This window comes from Misgurnus anguillicaudatus, chromosome 10 (assembly GCF_027580225.2).
Source record: "Misgurnus anguillicaudatus chromosome 10, ASM2758022v2, whole genome shotgun sequence".
Classification (NCBI taxonomy): Eukaryota; Metazoa; Chordata; class Actinopteri; order Cypriniformes; family Cobitidae; genus Misgurnus; species Misgurnus anguillicaudatus.
Genome location: NC_073346.2, coordinates 17,542,746 through 17,561,316, shown reverse-complemented (window position 1 = coordinate 17,561,316; position 18,571 = coordinate 17,542,746). Strand labels below are relative to the sequence as shown.

General features: G+C 37.4%; 2 protein-coding genes across 2 annotated transcripts; one reads left to right on the top strand and one right to left on the bottom strand.

Annotated features, from left to right (window-relative positions):
* Nucleotides 1-1,985: 1,985 nt before the first annotated feature.
* Nucleotides 1,986-8,879, bottom strand: ube2s (ubiquitin-conjugating enzyme E2S). Its single transcript, XM_055210159.2, has 4 exons — nt 8,377-8,879; nt 7,811-7,958; nt 7,538-7,728; nt 1,986-3,813 (listed from the first exon to the last, which is right to left on the bottom strand). Exons 1-4 carry the CDS (start codon nt 8,377-8,379, stop codon nt 3,466-3,468), a joined length of 690 nt encoding a protein of 229 aa, XP_055066134.1. The 5' UTR covers nt 8,380-8,879; the 3' UTR covers nt 1,986-3,465.
* Nucleotides 8,880-10,113: 1,234 nt separating this feature from the next.
* Nucleotides 10,114-17,434, top strand: josd2 (Josephin domain containing 2). Its single transcript, XM_055210160.2, has 5 exons — nt 10,114-10,350; nt 10,503-10,631; nt 13,215-13,340; nt 13,446-13,640; nt 16,701-17,434. Exons 2-5 carry the CDS (start codon nt 10,510-10,512, stop codon nt 16,810-16,812), a joined length of 555 nt encoding a protein of 184 aa, XP_055066135.2. The 5' UTR covers nt 10,114-10,350; nt 10,503-10,509; the 3' UTR covers nt 16,813-17,434.
* Nucleotides 17,435-18,571: the final 1,137 nt, after the last annotated feature.

Here is an 18,571-nt window from a genome sequence, read left to right as displayed (position 1 = left end):
GATTTGCTTTAGAGATTTTCAAAGATATGTAATTATTATAGCCTACCTCTATTGTAAATTAGTATGAAATGAAACACCTCTTTTAAATATTAAATTCTGGTACTACGGTAGGGTAGGCTACACATCTGGTCAAATTTTGCGGATTAGGGGCCTCTGGCTAGTCGTCAATCGCCATTTCAGCACCATGGAGAGCGGCGCAATCAGCTCATGTATACCGCACTGCACACAATCCATGGCGGTCATAAAATATTAACCATTCGGTGACAGACCAATTTATACACCTTTTATGGCACAGATACAAAGGGAAAAAATGATTTTGCTATTGAAAGTTGTTTTGAAGTCGTGCCTGCAGGAGATTTACCTTTACTCCTGAATAAACGGTTTGATTTTTTCACATGCTGTAGTACTGTTAGCTTGTACCTGTCCACCCTCATCTGCTTGTCTTCCTACAGACAGCAATTAGCCAGTGTGCACTTAGCTATACAGGTGGGTGGGTCGGCCGCTGAGGAAACCTGCGATGAGAGCTGTTCATCCATTTATAACCCGATCAAATTATAGTCTGCAACGCGTCCTATGAATTTCTGAAAATCCTAAAATGGGGATGGAATATTTTACAGCTAGGCCTACATAAATGCAATAAATAGGCTTTTTATCCACTACATGGGAACCACATACAATCTGATTTCAGAGCAAATATTGCTGTTTGTGCTTTAGGTAAGGGCAAATAAATACGGGTCAAGCATACAATGCCTGTAATTCCTTTGTAAAAGCAAAGGTCCGAAATGATATAGAAAGATTAACTAATACATGCAACTAACCATTAACCATAACAGTTCAGATGAACTCAAAGCATCAGATACAGGGTTCCCACACCTTAGTTAACTTCAAATCCAAGAACCTTTCAAGGACTTTCCAGGTCCATAGCCTTAAAGGGGCTATGACACAAGACTTTTTTTAAGATGTCAAATAAATCTTTGGTGTCCCCAGAGCACATGTGGGAAGTTTTAGCTCAAAATACCATGCTATAATAAATTATTTATAGCATGTTAAAATCGCCACTTTGTAGGTGTGTTCAAAAATTTGCTGTTTTGGGTGTGTCCTTTAAAATGCAAATGAGCTGATAAAATTCAAACACTGATCAAAATGATGGTCGTTTGTTGCAATTAAAACTCAATTGTGCTTTTTTCTGCACTAAATGGCAGTGCTGTGGTTGCATGGTGCAGATTAAGGGGTGGGATTATTATAATAAGAGCTCCTTATGACATCATAAGGAGAGCCAAATTTCAACAACCTGTGCTTGTAGAGTATGGTTTACCAAAACTAAGTTACTGGGTTGATCTTTTTTACATTTTCTAGATTGATAGAAGCACTGGGGACCCAATCATAGCACTTAAACATGGAAAGTCAGATTTTCATGCCATGGCCCCTTTAAATTCAAAGACTAAATGTGGGGACACATTTCAAGTAAGAGCAAGGTTACATCGTCTTACCTTTTAAGATACATTGTTACAGTTCCCTTTTGAGGGAACTCGTGCTGCGTCACTGCGGTGACACTTTACGACGCCTCCAGGGGTAAGTGCGTCTGAATGCGTATATCAAATTCAACCAATGGTGAGGCTTAACGACAAAGATAGGGTGACACGGGAGCCAGGAAGTATATCACCTGAAATATTGCCAAAGACGGCGTTTTAGGGACACAGGAAGTATGGTATGAATCAACATTCACATACAGAAGATATAAGCATTTAAAGCGAACAGTTTAGCACGTGTGCTTAAAGAGTGATATTATCCTACACTACACAGGGAATAATATGGATTTTGTTTCCAGAAAACTTCTTGCATAAAATATTCAAGCACTTTCAATGACTTGTATGTATGTATATTGTCAAAAACTTCCCAGGGCCTTGAATCCCCCCCCAGATATAAAATTCCTTAACATCTTCAGTCACAAGAAATAATAAAACAATAAAAAGCATGAATTCACCTTTCTTTCTAAAATTCCTTTATTATTAATTTAAATAACTTAAATGGCCACAAAATGCCCTATTGTTCATTCACAAGATTTTACACATGGGCAAACATCTTTCTGCACGTACATCCTGCCCAACATTCATAACATTTTGTTAGACAAGATCTTTGGGAACTGAAGGCCCCAGATTCCTCGAGAGGCTTGTTGATTGAGAGACCAGTAGGACTAGAGAAAAGTGCAACTGCGGTCATATTAAAAAGTAGTCAAAAATTCGACATCCAAACAGTGAAACAGCCGTGTTAGTTTTTCTAACATGGCTGATTGGACAAAGATCATATGACACTTTGTTTGAAAGATGAGCCAGAAGTATCTTTCAGCCTCATGATTAAATAGTTGCCCCCTTGCTCTACCCCAACCGGTCTACATTTCTATTGACTCCAACTCCAGCCTCAAAGTGTAAGGTAAAATGTAGCTGTTCACTTAAAATAAAAAAACAAAGGCTTTTTGAAAAGTGGACTACAAAAGTAAAAATGGGAAATGATACAACACAAACACACAAAAAAAGCATGAAACTCGCAAATAACAAAACATCTCAGTTATATTCAGACCACATTTTACCCCCACCCCTCTGTTTCCCCTCTTAAGTAACAAACATACACAATATTATCCTTTGCAATGTAACATTCATCATCCCCTGAAGAACAACACGCATATCCTGCATCTGGAGACAGTTCAAATAAAAATGAATTTTCTGTCATAATTTATTCACCATCACATCTTACAAATCAGTACTTACCTTGTTCTGTAGAACATGAGATATCTAAAAATATTCATGAGGCTCTTTTACCATACAATGAAAGTGAAGTGCCTAAAATCTTTTGAGTTAGACAAAAGACAGACATGGGTTTAAAGCAACAAGAGTAACGGTGAGTAAACAATGACAGAATTTTCATTTCTGTGTGAGCTATTCCTTTAACTGACACAGAAGAAAAATTTCATAAGCTGACTTGTCAGACAAAATTCAAACACTTCAATTCTGTGCAAGGTAACTTGTGTATCAATAGAAAGCCTGTGCTGACAGTACTAGCCACCGGTACGGGGGATACAGGGAACTATAGCAGCCACTGTTTCCTAGAACTTGCAGACAAGGAAACAAGACAAACATAGCTAGAAATCTCACTGATGGGCATTACATAATTCTAGAGGCCACATATAATAATCATCTTTCTCAAAAACTACTGTTTTCATAATCTGAACAATTGTAACATTTGGAAACACAGAGGAAACCCCATTAATGAATGAAATAAAGAATTGTCACAAGGACAGTTCAAGACCTGAGAGTAAGTTTAAACTGAAGAGAAAACGAACACAGGGAGCAATCAGGTAGGATCATAAAACGAATGTGCTATCCTAAAATGGAAAGACAGTTTGAGGAGGAGGAAAGGGTGGTCTGCACACTTCAACATTTATATGTACACAAAAACAGATTCACGCTTTTATAGTCGCCTCAGTGCTCGTTTTTTATCGGTTTTCTTCTTTGCAACTATATTAGTATTGCTACTGCTTGTGCCACTGCTGCTGCTGTTATTTGAGCCGTTAATACCACCACCCAATATTGCCAAACCAACCCCAGCTACACGTTTATTTGGATCTCCTGCATGTTTCTTGGGTTGTGGTCCATCAGCAGGCTCTTGAGGAGCCCCCGACGTGCCTCCCATAGCGTGGATTTCTGTTAGAAGGTGAGCACGGGATGCATACTCTTTATAGTCCTCTAAAAGCAACCTTCCCGCTTCTTCGTTCAGAGCCGACTCTGGATTAGGATGAATCAGAAGGCACTTGATGGTCTATAAAAAGACACAAAGAATTTAAGTTGTGGATGATATATGCCACTTGATCCTAGAAAATTAAGATCTGTATAAGGACTTTATGGGGCATATCCACCTTAGAAATAATACACCAGAAGTACAAAAGAAAAGTTTATTATTGAAAAAGTTTTAACATGGGAAATCAATTACAAAAAGATTTACTAAATCAAAGATTTTCATATTGGAAAGATTTGAGAATCATAAAAACATCATCTTGTTTCCATGGCAGCATCTAGCCTTGGCTATAATAGTTATCCGTGTTGACCAAGTAAAACAAAACTTCAACTTTCAGTCTTACTGCTGCATAAAACTATTCAGACTCCTAAACTTCAATAAAACGTTACAGTGAAAGGTAAACAAAGTTATAAATACTTAGAGACACTTTTTTTGAAAATATGCCACTTTTCCAGCTTCTCTAGAGTTAAACATTTGATTTTTACCGTCTTGGACTCCAATCAGCTGATCTCCGGGTCTTGTGGGACACCTTTTGGCGTAGCTTAGCATAGTCCATTGAATCCGACTAGACCACCAGCGCTGCGCCAAAATATGACCAGAGAGTTTCAAGATTGTTCCTATTTAAAACAAGGACTTTGCTGCTGTAATGGGTGCATGCATGAGGTGCAACGACATACGCAGTAGTGCTGTGTTCAAAATATCGATACGACGATACATCGTCATGGACGCCTGACGATGCGTGCATCGATACAGCACCTTCTGTATCGATTCGGATGCACTTTTAAAAGTAACGTGACGAATCGCTGTTGATCCGTGATCCATATGGAAAGGACGCATGTGTCCCGCGGAGTAGGCAACGTAGAGTTAAAGGTAGCGGGGTATACTTTCACTTTGCGTGTCGGTCTTTCTGGCGCACGTGCCTGTATAGCGAGCCGCGTACTTGGGCACTCTCTCTCTCGCGCGCGCATTCAGTAAAGCGCAGATATCTTAGCCTATACTACTGCAAAGGGCTTTATTAGCCACTCTCTTATAAAACAGTACTAACGCATTTGAGAAGAAACACGACAAAGATTTGCATGTGAAAAGTGTACGTCTAGAGAAGAGATACAGAGCTCCTTTCTATAGCTGTCACATTAATAATCTGATTTCTATTAAATAGTATTAAGTCTGACTGCATGTTTATAGATATATTCATAGATATAGAATAATGAGAGACAAATATAATGCCTAGAGTAAGGCACCATCTTTGTAAAACTGCTTTAAAAAAAACATAAGTACTAACTCTGGGATTTCAAGTATTTCTATGAGTTACCCCAGAAGCTAATAAATTAATGGCAAAAACAAAACTGTTACAACACTGCTAATTCAATGTACAATAACCAGATGATAATAATAATAATAATAATCATAATAATGTTACTAAATTCAGAACAAAAATGTAATTCAAAATAGTCTTGTATCGTGATGCGCATCGTATCTGGGCCCTTGTATCGGGATACGTATCGTATCGGGAAATTGTTGGCGATACACAGCCCTAATACGCAGTGCCCAAAAATAATCCCCTGCTATTGAAAGTTACCAAGGGGACTATCTACGTGCAGTGCGTAATATCATTGCCTCTGATGCAGCAATGTTATGGCTAGTGATGGTCGTTTTCGAAGCACTGCTTCATGAGGCTTCGAAACATTTACGAATCTTTAGTTTCGAATCAGTGGTTCGGAGCGTGTTTCAAACTGGCCAAAGTCACGTGATTTTAGCAAACGAGGCTTCATTACGTCATAACTGTTTCGAAACGTTTCGAAAATCCGATGGTTCACCACTAGGGGAGTTGATCACATGACCAGTGTCTAATATGTTTTGGTGAACTCGGGTCAGTTTTATTATAAAAGTCCATAAAACATTTATCCTTCTGACTAATAACGCTGCCATTTTGTCTATTTATTGTTTATAGACAAATTTAATGACAGAAATGTGCATAATTAAAAGGGTAGTTAGTTTTAATGATTTGTTTGCCCTAAATAAAACTATAAACACATAATACACTTTTAACTATGTCTTAATTAAGTTAAATAATTTTTTTAACATATTTTAATAAAAATCTTGATATTATTTTGTAAAAAAAGTGTAAAATGTTTGTCAATATCTGCTTTATACTATTTTGACCAGCAGGGGTCGCCAGCGTGTGTGGGGTTTCGAACTGCTTCGAAAAACTGAACCAATTTTCGAAGCAATTGGTTCAATTGATTCGAAGCTTCGAAAAGCTTCGTTTCTCCCATCACTAGTTATGGCAGCAAAGTCCTTAATTACTACGCCAGAATGAGAGTATAGTCCTACCCATATTGCAACTTTTAATTTTCCGTCGGTCTTAATACACAATGTAACTACAGATGAGCCAAGTTTTAAACAGGAAAAATATCGAAAGTCTTTAACTATTTTTTAGCCCGATGCTAATGGTCCAATCAGATTCAATGGATTGTGCTAAGCTTTGCTAAAAGTGGTACCGCCAGACCTGGAGATCAGCTGAATGGATTCCAAAACTGTAAAAATGTTTAACTCTAGAGAAGCTGAAGAATTAGCCTGACTACGTCAGACTTCGTACTTCCGCTAAATTTCATTACGCTTCTGTACTCAGTCTGAGATACCTCCCATTCAAACCGTTTTCCCCCGGTCTCAAAACGACCGCCCAATCAACGAACAGAGGGCGGGCTGAGAGCCGTGACGTAGACGCTAAACGCCGAATCGCGGTTGTAGTTTGTTGTGAACATGGAGACACAGAAGGCTATTTGCTCTGTTGTGGAGAACCGGCACTTGCCAACTTAAACCCGAACAAGAAAAGTGTTTGTTAAACATTTGAATGGAGATTATGTTGTTGCCCTGCTCCCGACAAGTTTTTGGAAAAGTTTAATTTATCAACTTTACCGATCGTCAGCGAGAAACTGTATGCAGCACAGCTTGACGTGCACAACGATCGAGAAATCATGGAAGGGAATTATATTGTTCACAGTTAATGGTGGAGGATGCGTGGGCAAGCATTCTTTGGTGACATTCCTGATTAACCAGAAAATAAGGTAGGAAGATTTAATTTACATATGGTTATGGTTGTCTGGTGGAAGAGTTTGAGAGGAGAGAGGGGCGTTTCTCCCATTAGACGCGAGTGGAAAGCCACCGTAAGGATAGTGTTCAACTAGCTCTGGCCCGATTTACTTTACGTAATCTGCAAAAGTCGTTCATAGCCATGTTAACTCTGGTATTTCGCTCGATGGGTTTGTTTTCACATCATACGTGTATTTTACAGCAGAGATTCGATGCGGCTGATCCGGCGCATAAAGCACATCATATCCAAATGTTATGTGTGATTGGCTTACGTTTAGACCAATGATTTTAAACTTCAGACAAGCCCCTCCCACGAGAAGGAAAACGATTGTCAATTATGCCCAGCCAGACTCTGTCTATGAAGCGAAGCAAAATAGCAGAGGATGGTATTACCAGGCTACTGAAGAATAAGCATATTTTCAAAAAAAGCAGATTGTCCCTTTAAGATAGTCTTTCCGCTAATAATTAATCTTAAGTACACATAAAAAAATTACAGAGCATAATTAAATATTTTTTGTTTCCAAAGTTTTTTATTGATATTTATATAGAATTCATACTGTCCATTAATGCAGATAGGAATTGTAAGTAGAAAAAAACTAAATATTTTTTAATACCAATGTTTAATAGGACAACACCAAGATAAGATTCTACTTACTAGCAATACATGTCTCAGACCCAGCTCTGCCTTCCAGTCCCTCTTCAGTACATTAACACATATTTCACCCTTGTGCCCAACATTTGGGTGGAAAATCTTAGTGAGGAAGTAGCCTCTGGGAGGTGCAGCAGGAAAATCTTTGCCGAGAACCAAACGCATACGGAATATTCCTCCAGCATAAGGAGTTCCTTCTGTCGTGCAAACAGGGAACATCTGATTTAAGCTACGTCCATAAACAAAAATTGAAACTGAGCAATAATATTAATTTCCTACCTGGGCCCTCAATAGCAGTGTGAAGCTCAGTTATGTCTTCTTCACTGGGGTAGATTTTGATGCCTTCTGGAGGGTCTGCTGCCAAAGCAGAAACCTCTTTATAGACAAGTCTCAAGACTTGGGGAGGCAGGTTCTCCACGTTTGAATTCTACACAAAGACACACAAAATCCATCATAAGTGTCATATCAAACACTAAAGATCAACTAGTTTATTGACAGTAAACATGTGCACTTTTCCTCAGTCTACGATCAATGTAACATTAACGTGTGCTATGGCTAAGTACAGTTTTAGCCACCAGGCTAGGACAATCCACGTTCCGTTCTATAAGCCCAAGAAAAGAGCGAAAAATCATTAAGAAAAAATCAAACATGGCTGAAAATCTAATATTTAGTCTAAACAAAAAAAGTTTGAGTAGATAGATAATGAGGAAAAGTTTAAACAAGTACGCAACGTCTATTAGCCAACAAGCTAAACTGTAAAAAAAATATGTATAAACTCAACTGTAAAGTTGTTTTCTCACATTATCCTCACAATCACATAATCATTCGTCACAAAATAAACATACCATTTCCAGGTGTATGGAGTGCAGATAACCAGAAAAAATATCCCAAATAAGAAAAAAAGCCAACTGCTACCAAACCGGCCAATCTCTTGCGCTTGCAACTGAGACCCGCTTTAACAAACTTTAAAATGATAAACAGTCAAATATACTGCAACATATATAGACACCCAAGTATTTCTACAGAGGCACGGGACGTTAACAAGACCAATTTGTGACTATAATGTCGGTCCCCTTGCTAGCGTTGCTATCAAACAGACGACGCTAACGAGAGCTTGCTAAGCAGTTGACGTTAAATTATCCGGCTATATTCTCGTGATTTCTTTCGTTGAATGCTGCTCGACGTCGTCTTTGGATGAAATATTTTGTTTAAAGGTTTTAAAATCCGATATGACGTGAAATTTTGTCTTTGATAAAGCTGAATTGTTCGGCTATCTGCAACCGACGGCTATTGTAGCCTGTTAGCAGTCTTTGACACAGGAACAACAACACAATTCCTCAAAGACGCAGTTCGAATAGGTTTTGTCCAATCACGATCTGAAAAGGCCGCACGTGCGCAACAATCGTAGCGTCACAACCAATCCAAGGCTTAGGTTACAGTGACGTAGCAGATTGCAAAAACCTCACGGACCAGAGAAAGTTGAGAATGCGAAAAATGCTTCATGGTAATAGGTGCGTTTGAATAACTCGTGCCCTCCCAAAGGCAGGGCAAATGTTATTTGAGCTCAGGATCCAATAAAAGACATTGCGCAATATAAAACAAAATAATAAAAAAGAAAATACAAAAAGAATTAAACATATAGTGAACATACAGTTAATTTAAAACGATATTATATATACCCTATGTTCAAATAGCAACCTTTAAACCAGGTTAAAAACGCTGCAAGATAACAACATAAAAGCTGTTTAATAGAAAATCTAACCAACGTAGACTGAACAAAATATAATAAGTATAGACGTTAAAATGTAACTTTTTCAAGAATAAAAAATTAATTACATTTGACACATTTACTCAAGTGAAATTTAATACAAATTACACCGTATTTGGCATCGTCTTAAAAACATATTTAAGTGGTTTCTTAAATCTTTTTACATGTTTTATTACATACATTTTACAAAATATATTCAGTTTATCAATAAATAAATTACTGGCAAAACTTAAACCAATTTTATGAATGTTCAAGAAGCGTAAAATGTATATGATTTCAACGCAAATGATAATGATATATGTTTTTGCGTCTGATGTGTATGCAGTAAATAAACTAACAATTAAATGTGTTATCTCACTGTATTAGTTATTTTCCAGTATGACTGAATTAACCATGAAATCTGGTCAGTTTGACCCCTAATCATTTTTTCAAATGTAAGTAGTAGTACTAAATAACCGCTAGAGGGCAATCAAGCGCTACGTTTTGACTTAATTCGTTTCCCACTTAATTCGTTTTTATAAGATACATTTAAGGACTTATTGCAACTTATGCACTAACCATGTGGTCGTAGAGTGTATAATGGCATCCACATTATTTAGCAAATCATAAAAACTAGCATCTGAAGCTAACCAATAGAGCTTAAAGCTTACGCGACTCCCCGTCGTCGGACTTCGTGCAGCAATGCGCAGGCCAATCGGCCTATGACATAAAAATGCCGCGAGAACTGCCCGAAAGCCCAGTTTCTCGCGATATTTTGATGTCATATTCCAATCAGTCTGCGAAGCGTCGCATGAAGTCGAACACGCCTTCATGACTTCATGGGGCGTCACCGTCGCAACAACAACAAGACAACTTCCGCCCGATCGTTACGGACAAGAAAACGATAGCGTTCTCATTTTAGTCTTTATTTTAGTTTCAGTAACTGATAGTACATCGCATAAATGCGTTTCATGTTACAATAAAGATTAGTTTCACGGTACGTCTCAGTACCATTTATTTTAATACTGTCGATAACTGAACAGATCATTGCATTGCGGCTGTCTTCCGTAAGGTATGGTGCATTCAGTCACGTGCTTTCATGTGTCGTCAGATCAATTGAACATTGGACATTTACGCATTCCTGAAAACAAATGTGTTCAGATGTCGTAAGTTTTTTTTAAAATGTTAATCTGTGGACGACCTTTGACATTATTAATCTCGCAGGTTGAGTATGAGTGGGGGTGAAGTGTTTCACGAGAAACAGAGATTGGAGCTCTGCGCCATCCATGCTTTGAACAATGTGCTTCAGGAGAGAGTGTTCACCAAAGAGACAGCAGATGACATCTGCAAGCGGTGAGCACAATGTGTTAACTAAATAGTTTACCCAAAAACGGAAAATTCTCTCACAGTTTACCTCCATCCGTGCTGAAAAAAAACAATAAAACCATTACAGAAATTCCTAATGGTTTCCATTAAAATACCAATAGGAACCATTAGCTTTTACCCTCAAAGCCACTACAAAATTCCTTTTTGTAGTGTGTTTTGGGACATATTCCATTAGGATTTAATGAAATAGAACCCAACACATACCAATAGAGACCAACAGAGACCAATAGAGACCATTATAGTTTCTAATACAACCAATGAAATTCCCATTAAAACCAATAAATCCCATAGAATTTCTGTGATGGTGTCTATTATTTTTTTAGCAGGGATGCCATCCCAGATTTTTTTCTTTTACTTCAGTTGAACACAAATTAATAATTTTAATTTCCCAACATGGCGAAGTTACAAAATGCGTATATACATTCATCATTAAAGAATTCCAAATAACTCCATTGGGCTAATATATGACTTTTGAAGTGAAACTATAGGTTTGTAAGAGAAAACACTGATTATTTTGAGCATATTTAGCGAGTGATACATTGTTTATCCATGGCAACAGAGATTAGAGAAAGTTAAAAATATAGCAGCATGTTTGTAACATTTGTAACTTTGGATCTTACATATCTCGTGACTGGTTGTTGTGTTTCATAACGAGACAAGCAAGAACCAATGAGATTCAAAGTTATCAATGTGCCGCCATATTTCAATTGGCCGAATTTGAATATAGATGAATTATTTCTTTAAGCAGCTCTGCACTCTTTATAAATGTAGGTCACATGTGTGAATGTTTATACTCGTTGTTAGATTTTTCAAAGCCGTGTTTCAAGCATTTCTGGTGTTTCCTTTAAAGAAAAACATAACAGTTTTTCAATATTTCACTATGTTCTAACCTCAACTTAGACAAATTAATACATACCTATCCTTTATCAATGCGTGCACTTAATATTTCTACAGTGCGTCGTGACTGTGTTAGCATTTAGCCTAGCCCCATTCATTCACAAAGATTACCGTAAGTGTACACATTGAAAAAAGAGTGGTATGTATTAATTTGTCTAAGTTGAGGTAAGAACTGTGGGAAAAAAACCTGGTGTTTTCTTTAACCTTAATCAAAGCCCCATTAGGGAAGTTGCGCCAGTAGACGCCTAAGTTTGCAACGTCTGTGGGCTGTTATTTCAGTCATGCAAGACTAAAGTCCTATCTACTTTAATAGGAAATATCAGACCCAAGATATCACATGATAAAATCACAATTAAACATATTTCTGATAAACAATTAAATGTGTCATCAACTGTACCATAACGTTTGTTTCTTACACTCAAACACCACAGTTCAATGTCATTTCAGCTACTGCATATGCGCACAGTTTGGCAAGCGCCTCACATGACTATACAGAGTCCCTCCTCCAAAGAATCGTCAGTCTTTATCGATTAATGATTGGTTGTTTAAACTGGAAGATGGGGCATCTATCGCCAGAGCAGACATATTGGGCATTGCTTCGTCCCATGTTCTTAGTAATAACAGTGTCACATCTTGTTATTTTCGATATCTTGGCCTTAAAGGGACTTTGCACTTTTCTTGAAAATATGCTCATTTTCCAGCTCCCCTAGAGTTAAACATTTGATTCTTATCATTTTGGAATCCATTCAGCTGATCTCAAGATCTGGCGCTACCACTTTTAACATAGCTTAGCACAATCCATTGAATCTGATTAGACCATTAGCATCGCACCTAAGTGCGATGTCTGTAGTTACATCGTGTACTAAGACTGACAGAAAATTAAAAGTTGTGATTTTCTAGGCAGATATGGCTAGGAACTATACTCTCATTCTGGCATAATAATCAAGGACTTGCAATGATATTACGCAGTCCCTGAAAGTAGTCCTCTGCTATTGAAAGTTACCAAGGGGACTATTTGCAGGCAGTGCGTAATATCACTACGCACATCAGCAAAGTCACTGATTATTACGCCAGTTTGAGAGAATAGTTCCTAGCCATATCTGCCTAGAAAATCACAGCTTTTAATTTTCCATCAGTCTTAGTATACGATGTTACTACAGAAGAGTCAAGTTTTAAATAGGAAAACTATTGAAACTCTTTGGGATATTTTGAGCGCGATGCTAATGGTCTAATCAGATTCAATGGATTGTGCTAAGCTATGCTAAAAGTACTAGCGCCAGACCTGCAGATCAGCTAAATGGGTTCCAAAATGGTAAGAATGAAATGTTTAACTCTAGGGGAGCTGGAAAATGAGCATATTTTCTAAAAAAGTGGAATGTCCCTTTAATTAATCCATAAGTCCAGATGAAGCATTAGGATTTGATTCTGTTATATTTTGATGTAACAATACAATATGCAGCATGCTTGAACAATATCCACTGCACCGCTCGCATACATCCGGATCCCCTCCTATGGAAAGCATTGACAGAGATCATAGATGGGTAGTGGATTACATTAAGAGCTTGAGGAAACTAGGATGTGATTTATTCAAGTGGTTAATAAATGAGGATGTATTGATGCATTTGTGATGTTGTGTGTTTTGTTTTTCTACAGGCTTGCCCCACAGTGTGTGATGAATCCGCACCGGTCAGTGTTAGGCACAGGAAACTATGATGTAAATGTGATTATGGCAGCTTTGCAGAGTCGGGGGCTTGCTGCTGTATGGTGGGACAAACGCAGGTCAGTATGACAGTAACTCTTCGCTCTGTCTATTAAAGCACGGGCAACTGTGACTTTATGAATCATGATGTTTATTAAAGACTTTTGACCATTTCTGTCCTGCAGGTCAGTACAGAATTTGTGCCTGGACAGAATTCAAGGCTTCATTTTGAACGTTCCATCCAGAGTGTCACTGGGATTTGTGTCGCTCCCACTGAGACGCAGACACTGGCTGGCAGTACGAGAGGTCAATGGGCAGTACTATAACCTAGACTCCAAATTAAAAGGGCCTGTCTGTATTGGTGGTGAAACAGAACTCAGGTGAGACATTAATGTTGCTTTCCACCCCTGTGCCAAATCATTCTTGTTGTGTATTCTTTCCAGTTGTTCCATTCCAGTCTATTCTCCTTGTGTAAGCTGATACTGCCAATACGGCATGGATATGGTTTAATGTGTTTAGTTTTGCACTTTGGGTCAGATAATAGCATCCTTGGGAATATAGAAATTAGGGATGGGCATAATTAATCGACGATCGATAATTGATTGTTAAGAATTTCGTCGATTTCGTAATTTGTTATCAATTAATCAAATGCATTTTTTTCTCCTGTTTCACAAATACTCCGTATGCAGTGCGTTTGCGTATGTGTGCGGCGAATCCGTCAAGCACCCGTTGCAGTGCGCCGCTGACCGCTTATTCTGCATATGAAACGTTCATGTGATTGACACTTTCTGTGAACACTTTTCCGCATAAACAATAGAACAAAGCATCTTTTTTTTTTTTACAAAACAATATATTTTAGATATTATTTGACAGACCAGTAAGTGTGGATTAAGGATGTTAAAAATCTCTAGCCTGGTGGTCAGGATCTGAATGGATCAAATCAGCAGTTTTGCAATGCTTTATTTATCTCCACATATATCATAAATAAAAATAAGCAGAGTAACTTTGCAAGTCTACCCTTCCACATTATATATTTCCTACTATGTATGTATATGATTTCCAAATACTAAACGAGAGTATTCAACGACAAAAAGCATCTCATATGGAAATAAATCCTCACAATATTATTATTTCTCAAAACTTTATGACAAAAATAAGCAACTGTATTCCTACAGTTATTCAAAGATGCACACATTATTCCGCATATAATTTGAATATTATACAAAAGTATTCATATAACGGCACGTTTCATATAATAAATATCCTCACATTAACATAACAGCATAATGAAATAAATAAACAGACAATGAAACAGGATTGAAATATAAATTGTATTATTATTACCGGGAAAAAAGCAATATTGCTAAAATAATCTCTGAGGTAAATGCGTGAAAAACGCTGTTACCCGCACAATAAGTGCGGAAAAATGAGCAATAAAAGTGAAAAAAAGCATTATTAGGCCATGTCTAAAAACTTTATATGACAAAAATATATTTTAAATAAATGTATACTTACAGTTATTCAAAGATGCACACATTATTTCATATTACTCCCGTTTATGAGCACGTTTGTCTCTGGCCTCGCTCTGTTATGTAATAGATTGACAGGTGCGCATCTCCGTCTTTCAAACATATATAATTTTGTAATTACTACCTTAGGAAAATTAGCCATGGTTTTATCATTGTGAAAATGTTTTTTTTTTTTTTTGCAGATTAAAAGCGATTTCTATTTCCGCAATTTTACTACAAATACCATGGTTATGGTATATTGTGGAGTTGGAGACCATAGTAAATTTGTGTCTACTGTTGTTTTACAACAAATAAAAACTAAAAGACTATGTTAGTATAATTATACAATGATAAATGAGGCTCACAAAACGCACGCTGTTTCACACATACTCTGTATGCGGAATAAGTTAGCGCTGAGCCTGAGGTACGTGTGCATCCCGGTCAGTCTCCTCGGAGCGGCGAGGTTTTCGGCGGCGGCTGGACTGACGGTCACCATGGGTTGCGGTCGCGTCTGACCCCAAAACATGCATTTATTTCTCAAGAAAAAATCAGTAGACTGGTGCAGAAGTTTTATGCAAGTTACTAAAGTTAGTTATTTTTCACGAGGCTTTAAGTAGCCTAATTTGTTATAGCCTAATGTTAGGAAGGCTAATATCTTGCACTTTCTTCTGGCTTGAATAATTTTGAGTTACATTTTGACAAAACCTTTCAGATCTAAGTGTATTATGTTTTTTGTTTAATTTAGTGTTAAACATGAATCTGTGTTTTTTTTTTATTTTGGAACTAATAATGAGGTCTCTGTTTAAGAACGCTGGCTCGCAGCTGCAGGTTCCGCTGCTTTAGAGCACCGCACATGCACGCACATATATGTTTGAAACATAGTTTAACTGTCTGCCACAAGTTGATCTTGTAATAAAGGTCTCATCGAGGAAAAACATGCTGTATATTTGTATTCATTGCATTTTTTAAGTATAAAAGTTAAATAACAAATTTTATTATAAAAATATTAATGATTAATCGATAGTCGATCGTTAATTCTCCCGACGATCGACAAAGAAAACTTAATCGAATGCCCATCCCTAATAGAAATGCGTTAGTCATTGCCTTAGTAGCACAATAATTTACAGACGGTATGTGGACGTTATGGAGCATGATCATTTATTTATTGTTTTCAGGAATTTTTCCCTGATCTTGTAGCCAGACAAGTGACCAATCCTAAATGGTGACGTCACTACACAATTCTATCAGCATGGTTAGACAGCCAGGCAAAGAATGATTTGTAACCGTGTCGTGCCGAACCAGGCCCAAGTGGAAACATAATTCTTAACTGGTCCTCCATTTAAAGTTTCCCAAAAATGTAGAGGAAAGTTCGGGATATATCAGGGTCTATAAGGTCTTATTTACCTGTACAATAGTACTGCATTATTATGCATCTTGGACTATCTGATGAGAACACTAAATACAGACAGAGTCCGAAATATTTTGTGATCTGATCAACCAAACCCGACTGGATGTAGTCAGATGCATGCAACCACATCACATGTACATTTAAATGAGCGTAAAAATAAAAAAAATGAGCTCATACATTTTGCAGTGGGATTCAAGATATAGCTCTTTTATTAGGACTTCTTTTGTGCAATAACATTTGTGAGAGGCATAGTACCTAGTGTCTTAGCCACTTAGGAATGGTTCACTTGAGACAGATGCTGTTACCAAGTGTAAACAGACAGATGGTAATACCACATGCAAGATCATGTAGTCTGACTTTACTGTATATGTAGATTGTTGGTGTGAGATCACCAACCACCTGCAATTCTCCCCATGTTTTATTGGTTTCTAATCTTTTACATTTTTCATAATGGGTATATCTGGGTTTTATCGCAGTGATGATCAGTGATGTTGATCTTTACTTTTCATCATTCTTCCTTCAAGGTCGTTTCTCATCGAACAGCTTTCTCAGGATGTTGCAGAGATGCTCCTCGTCGTCCAGAAGGAAGTCGAAGACGACGGGACGTGGTTGAAACCAGATCAACCCAGGGAGTAATTTCTCCCGATAGGACATTCTCTCTCTCAATGTGGAGTTAAGTAACTGGGAATGAGAAACAGTGGAGGACAGGAGGTCTCGTTCACATATTATGAGCTGTGAAGAGCAGCTCGAAAGGATGATGTGCTCAAATTCATTTGCAGACACACAAAGAGAACTTGGAGAGAATGATCCAGTGTTAAATTAAAGGGACATCATGCCTAATATGAAGATGTTTATTTGAACTCACACTCGTTGTGTGGTTTTGGGAAGACACTACATCATTGTCCTCTTTATCCCTGTCTTTTCTCTCTCTCTTTCTTTCTCAGGAACTAATCTCTTACTTTATCTGTATCTATGCACTCCACTGCTGAAGTAGATCAAAGATTTGTGTGTTTTTGTTACAACTATGCACAGAAATGGTACCCTAATATTACTCAGTGTATGGTCCATTGCCTTTTAGACGTCAGTGTACACTTTACTATGCATATACGAAAGCGATAAGAATTGTTCTGTCTCATGCTCGTGTTCTCTTTAGCTTTTAGGCTCTTTTCACAAACTGCCTCATTTACAGGACATTGAATCGATGAGAACCACTGAACGGAGGGGAAAATAATAAATTTAATTTGTTTTATTTATTGAATTCTTTCCTTTTTGAGTTTTTTTTTACGTGATGCTTGTGCTAGTGTAGTACTTGGAGTAATTTCTAGCCTTTTGTTCATCCAAAATGCGTTTTCGTTTCCATGATTTGGCATCCTAAAAATCTGTCATGCGCACACCGAGTCTGATGCGCATTAAAGGCACAATATGTATGATTTCACTACTAGAGTTCGCATTTTCAAAACAATAACAAAGGTGTAGTTTAAGACATTATGAAGACGAGTGGAAAAAGGTGATGTTGTACCATCTAGAGACGTATGGAATTAGTTAATCATCTTCATGGATTAGGTAATGAATTAGCCACAGCTGCGTTCTATAATCACCACTTCTGCATTTGTCCACAAGTGTTGCCATAGTTTCTAAAAGCGGATATTACTTCATTGATAAGTGACAATGACAAGGAACGAGACATTATTTAAAATTGGAATTTACAAAAATGTTGAAACAATGTGAGTAGGCCTATACAACTGCATGAAATAAATAACACAGTGCAAGTGGTTTTGGGTATTTTATTACAAAAATCTTACATATTGTGGCTTTAATTAATCAAAAATATTTGCAAAACAATACAAATGGAGTATTCATAACGTTAGCACTATTCACTATGAATGAATAAATGACATAAGCAACAAGTTTAGTTAACTGAGCATAATACTGTATGTTTTATATCCGTTTTCCAAGCTGTTCCACAATCATTTGCCACAATCTGTTTCTTGAAGTGAATCAACTTGGATTATTACTTTTCTGGATTTTGGCGTTCGCTTGTACAGTGGCTCTGAATTAAAAAAAAACCTGTCAAAATGCTACATGAGATCGTATTACTTTTTTAAAGGGCAAAAATATCGGACGAGAATCTTGGACTCGGTGTGCAAATTTCATTACTCTCAAATGTTCTGCTTTGTGTCCCAGCTGAACATTTGGTTTCAACTAGTTGTTTGTAGATGGTTCTGTGGTCAAAGTGGTTATATTGGATCACATGATCTTTGTCCACTTGAGTCCATTAAGCTGTGAAATGAAAGGATAATATATAGATGAACTAACAATGGAAAATAATTAACTTGTAATCATGTTTTATAAGTGGGTTGTTGTTGGCTTGAAGTAAATGTGCCTGAGACTTGTG

What these genes read in the sequence shown, in the direction of transcription:
- ube2s (XM_055210159.2), bottom strand. An exon ending in CACTGCTATTGAGGGCCCAG is followed by an intron (nt 7,729 to 7,810) that starts GTAGGAAATTAA and finishes TTTGCACGACAG; the next exon opens with AAGGAACTCCTTATGCTGGA. An exon ending in GTCTGAGACATGTATTGCTA is followed by an intron (nt 3,814 to 7,537) that starts GTAAGTAGAATC and finishes GTCTTTTTATAG; the next exon opens with ACCATCAAGTGCCTTCTGAT.
- josd2 (XM_055210160.2), top strand. Translation starts at nt 10,510, where the DNA reads ATGAGTGGGGGTGAAGTGTTTCACGAGAAACAGAGATTGGAGCTCTGC. An exon ending in GTATGGTGGGACAAACGCAG is followed by an intron (nt 13,341 to 13,445) that starts GTCAGTATGACA and finishes TCTGTCCTGCAG; the next exon opens with GTCAGTACAGAATTTGTGCC. An exon ending in GGTGGTGAAACAGAACTCAG is followed by an intron (nt 13,641 to 16,700) that starts GTGAGACATTAA and finishes TCTTCCTTCAAG; the next exon opens with GTCGTTTCTCATCGAACAGC.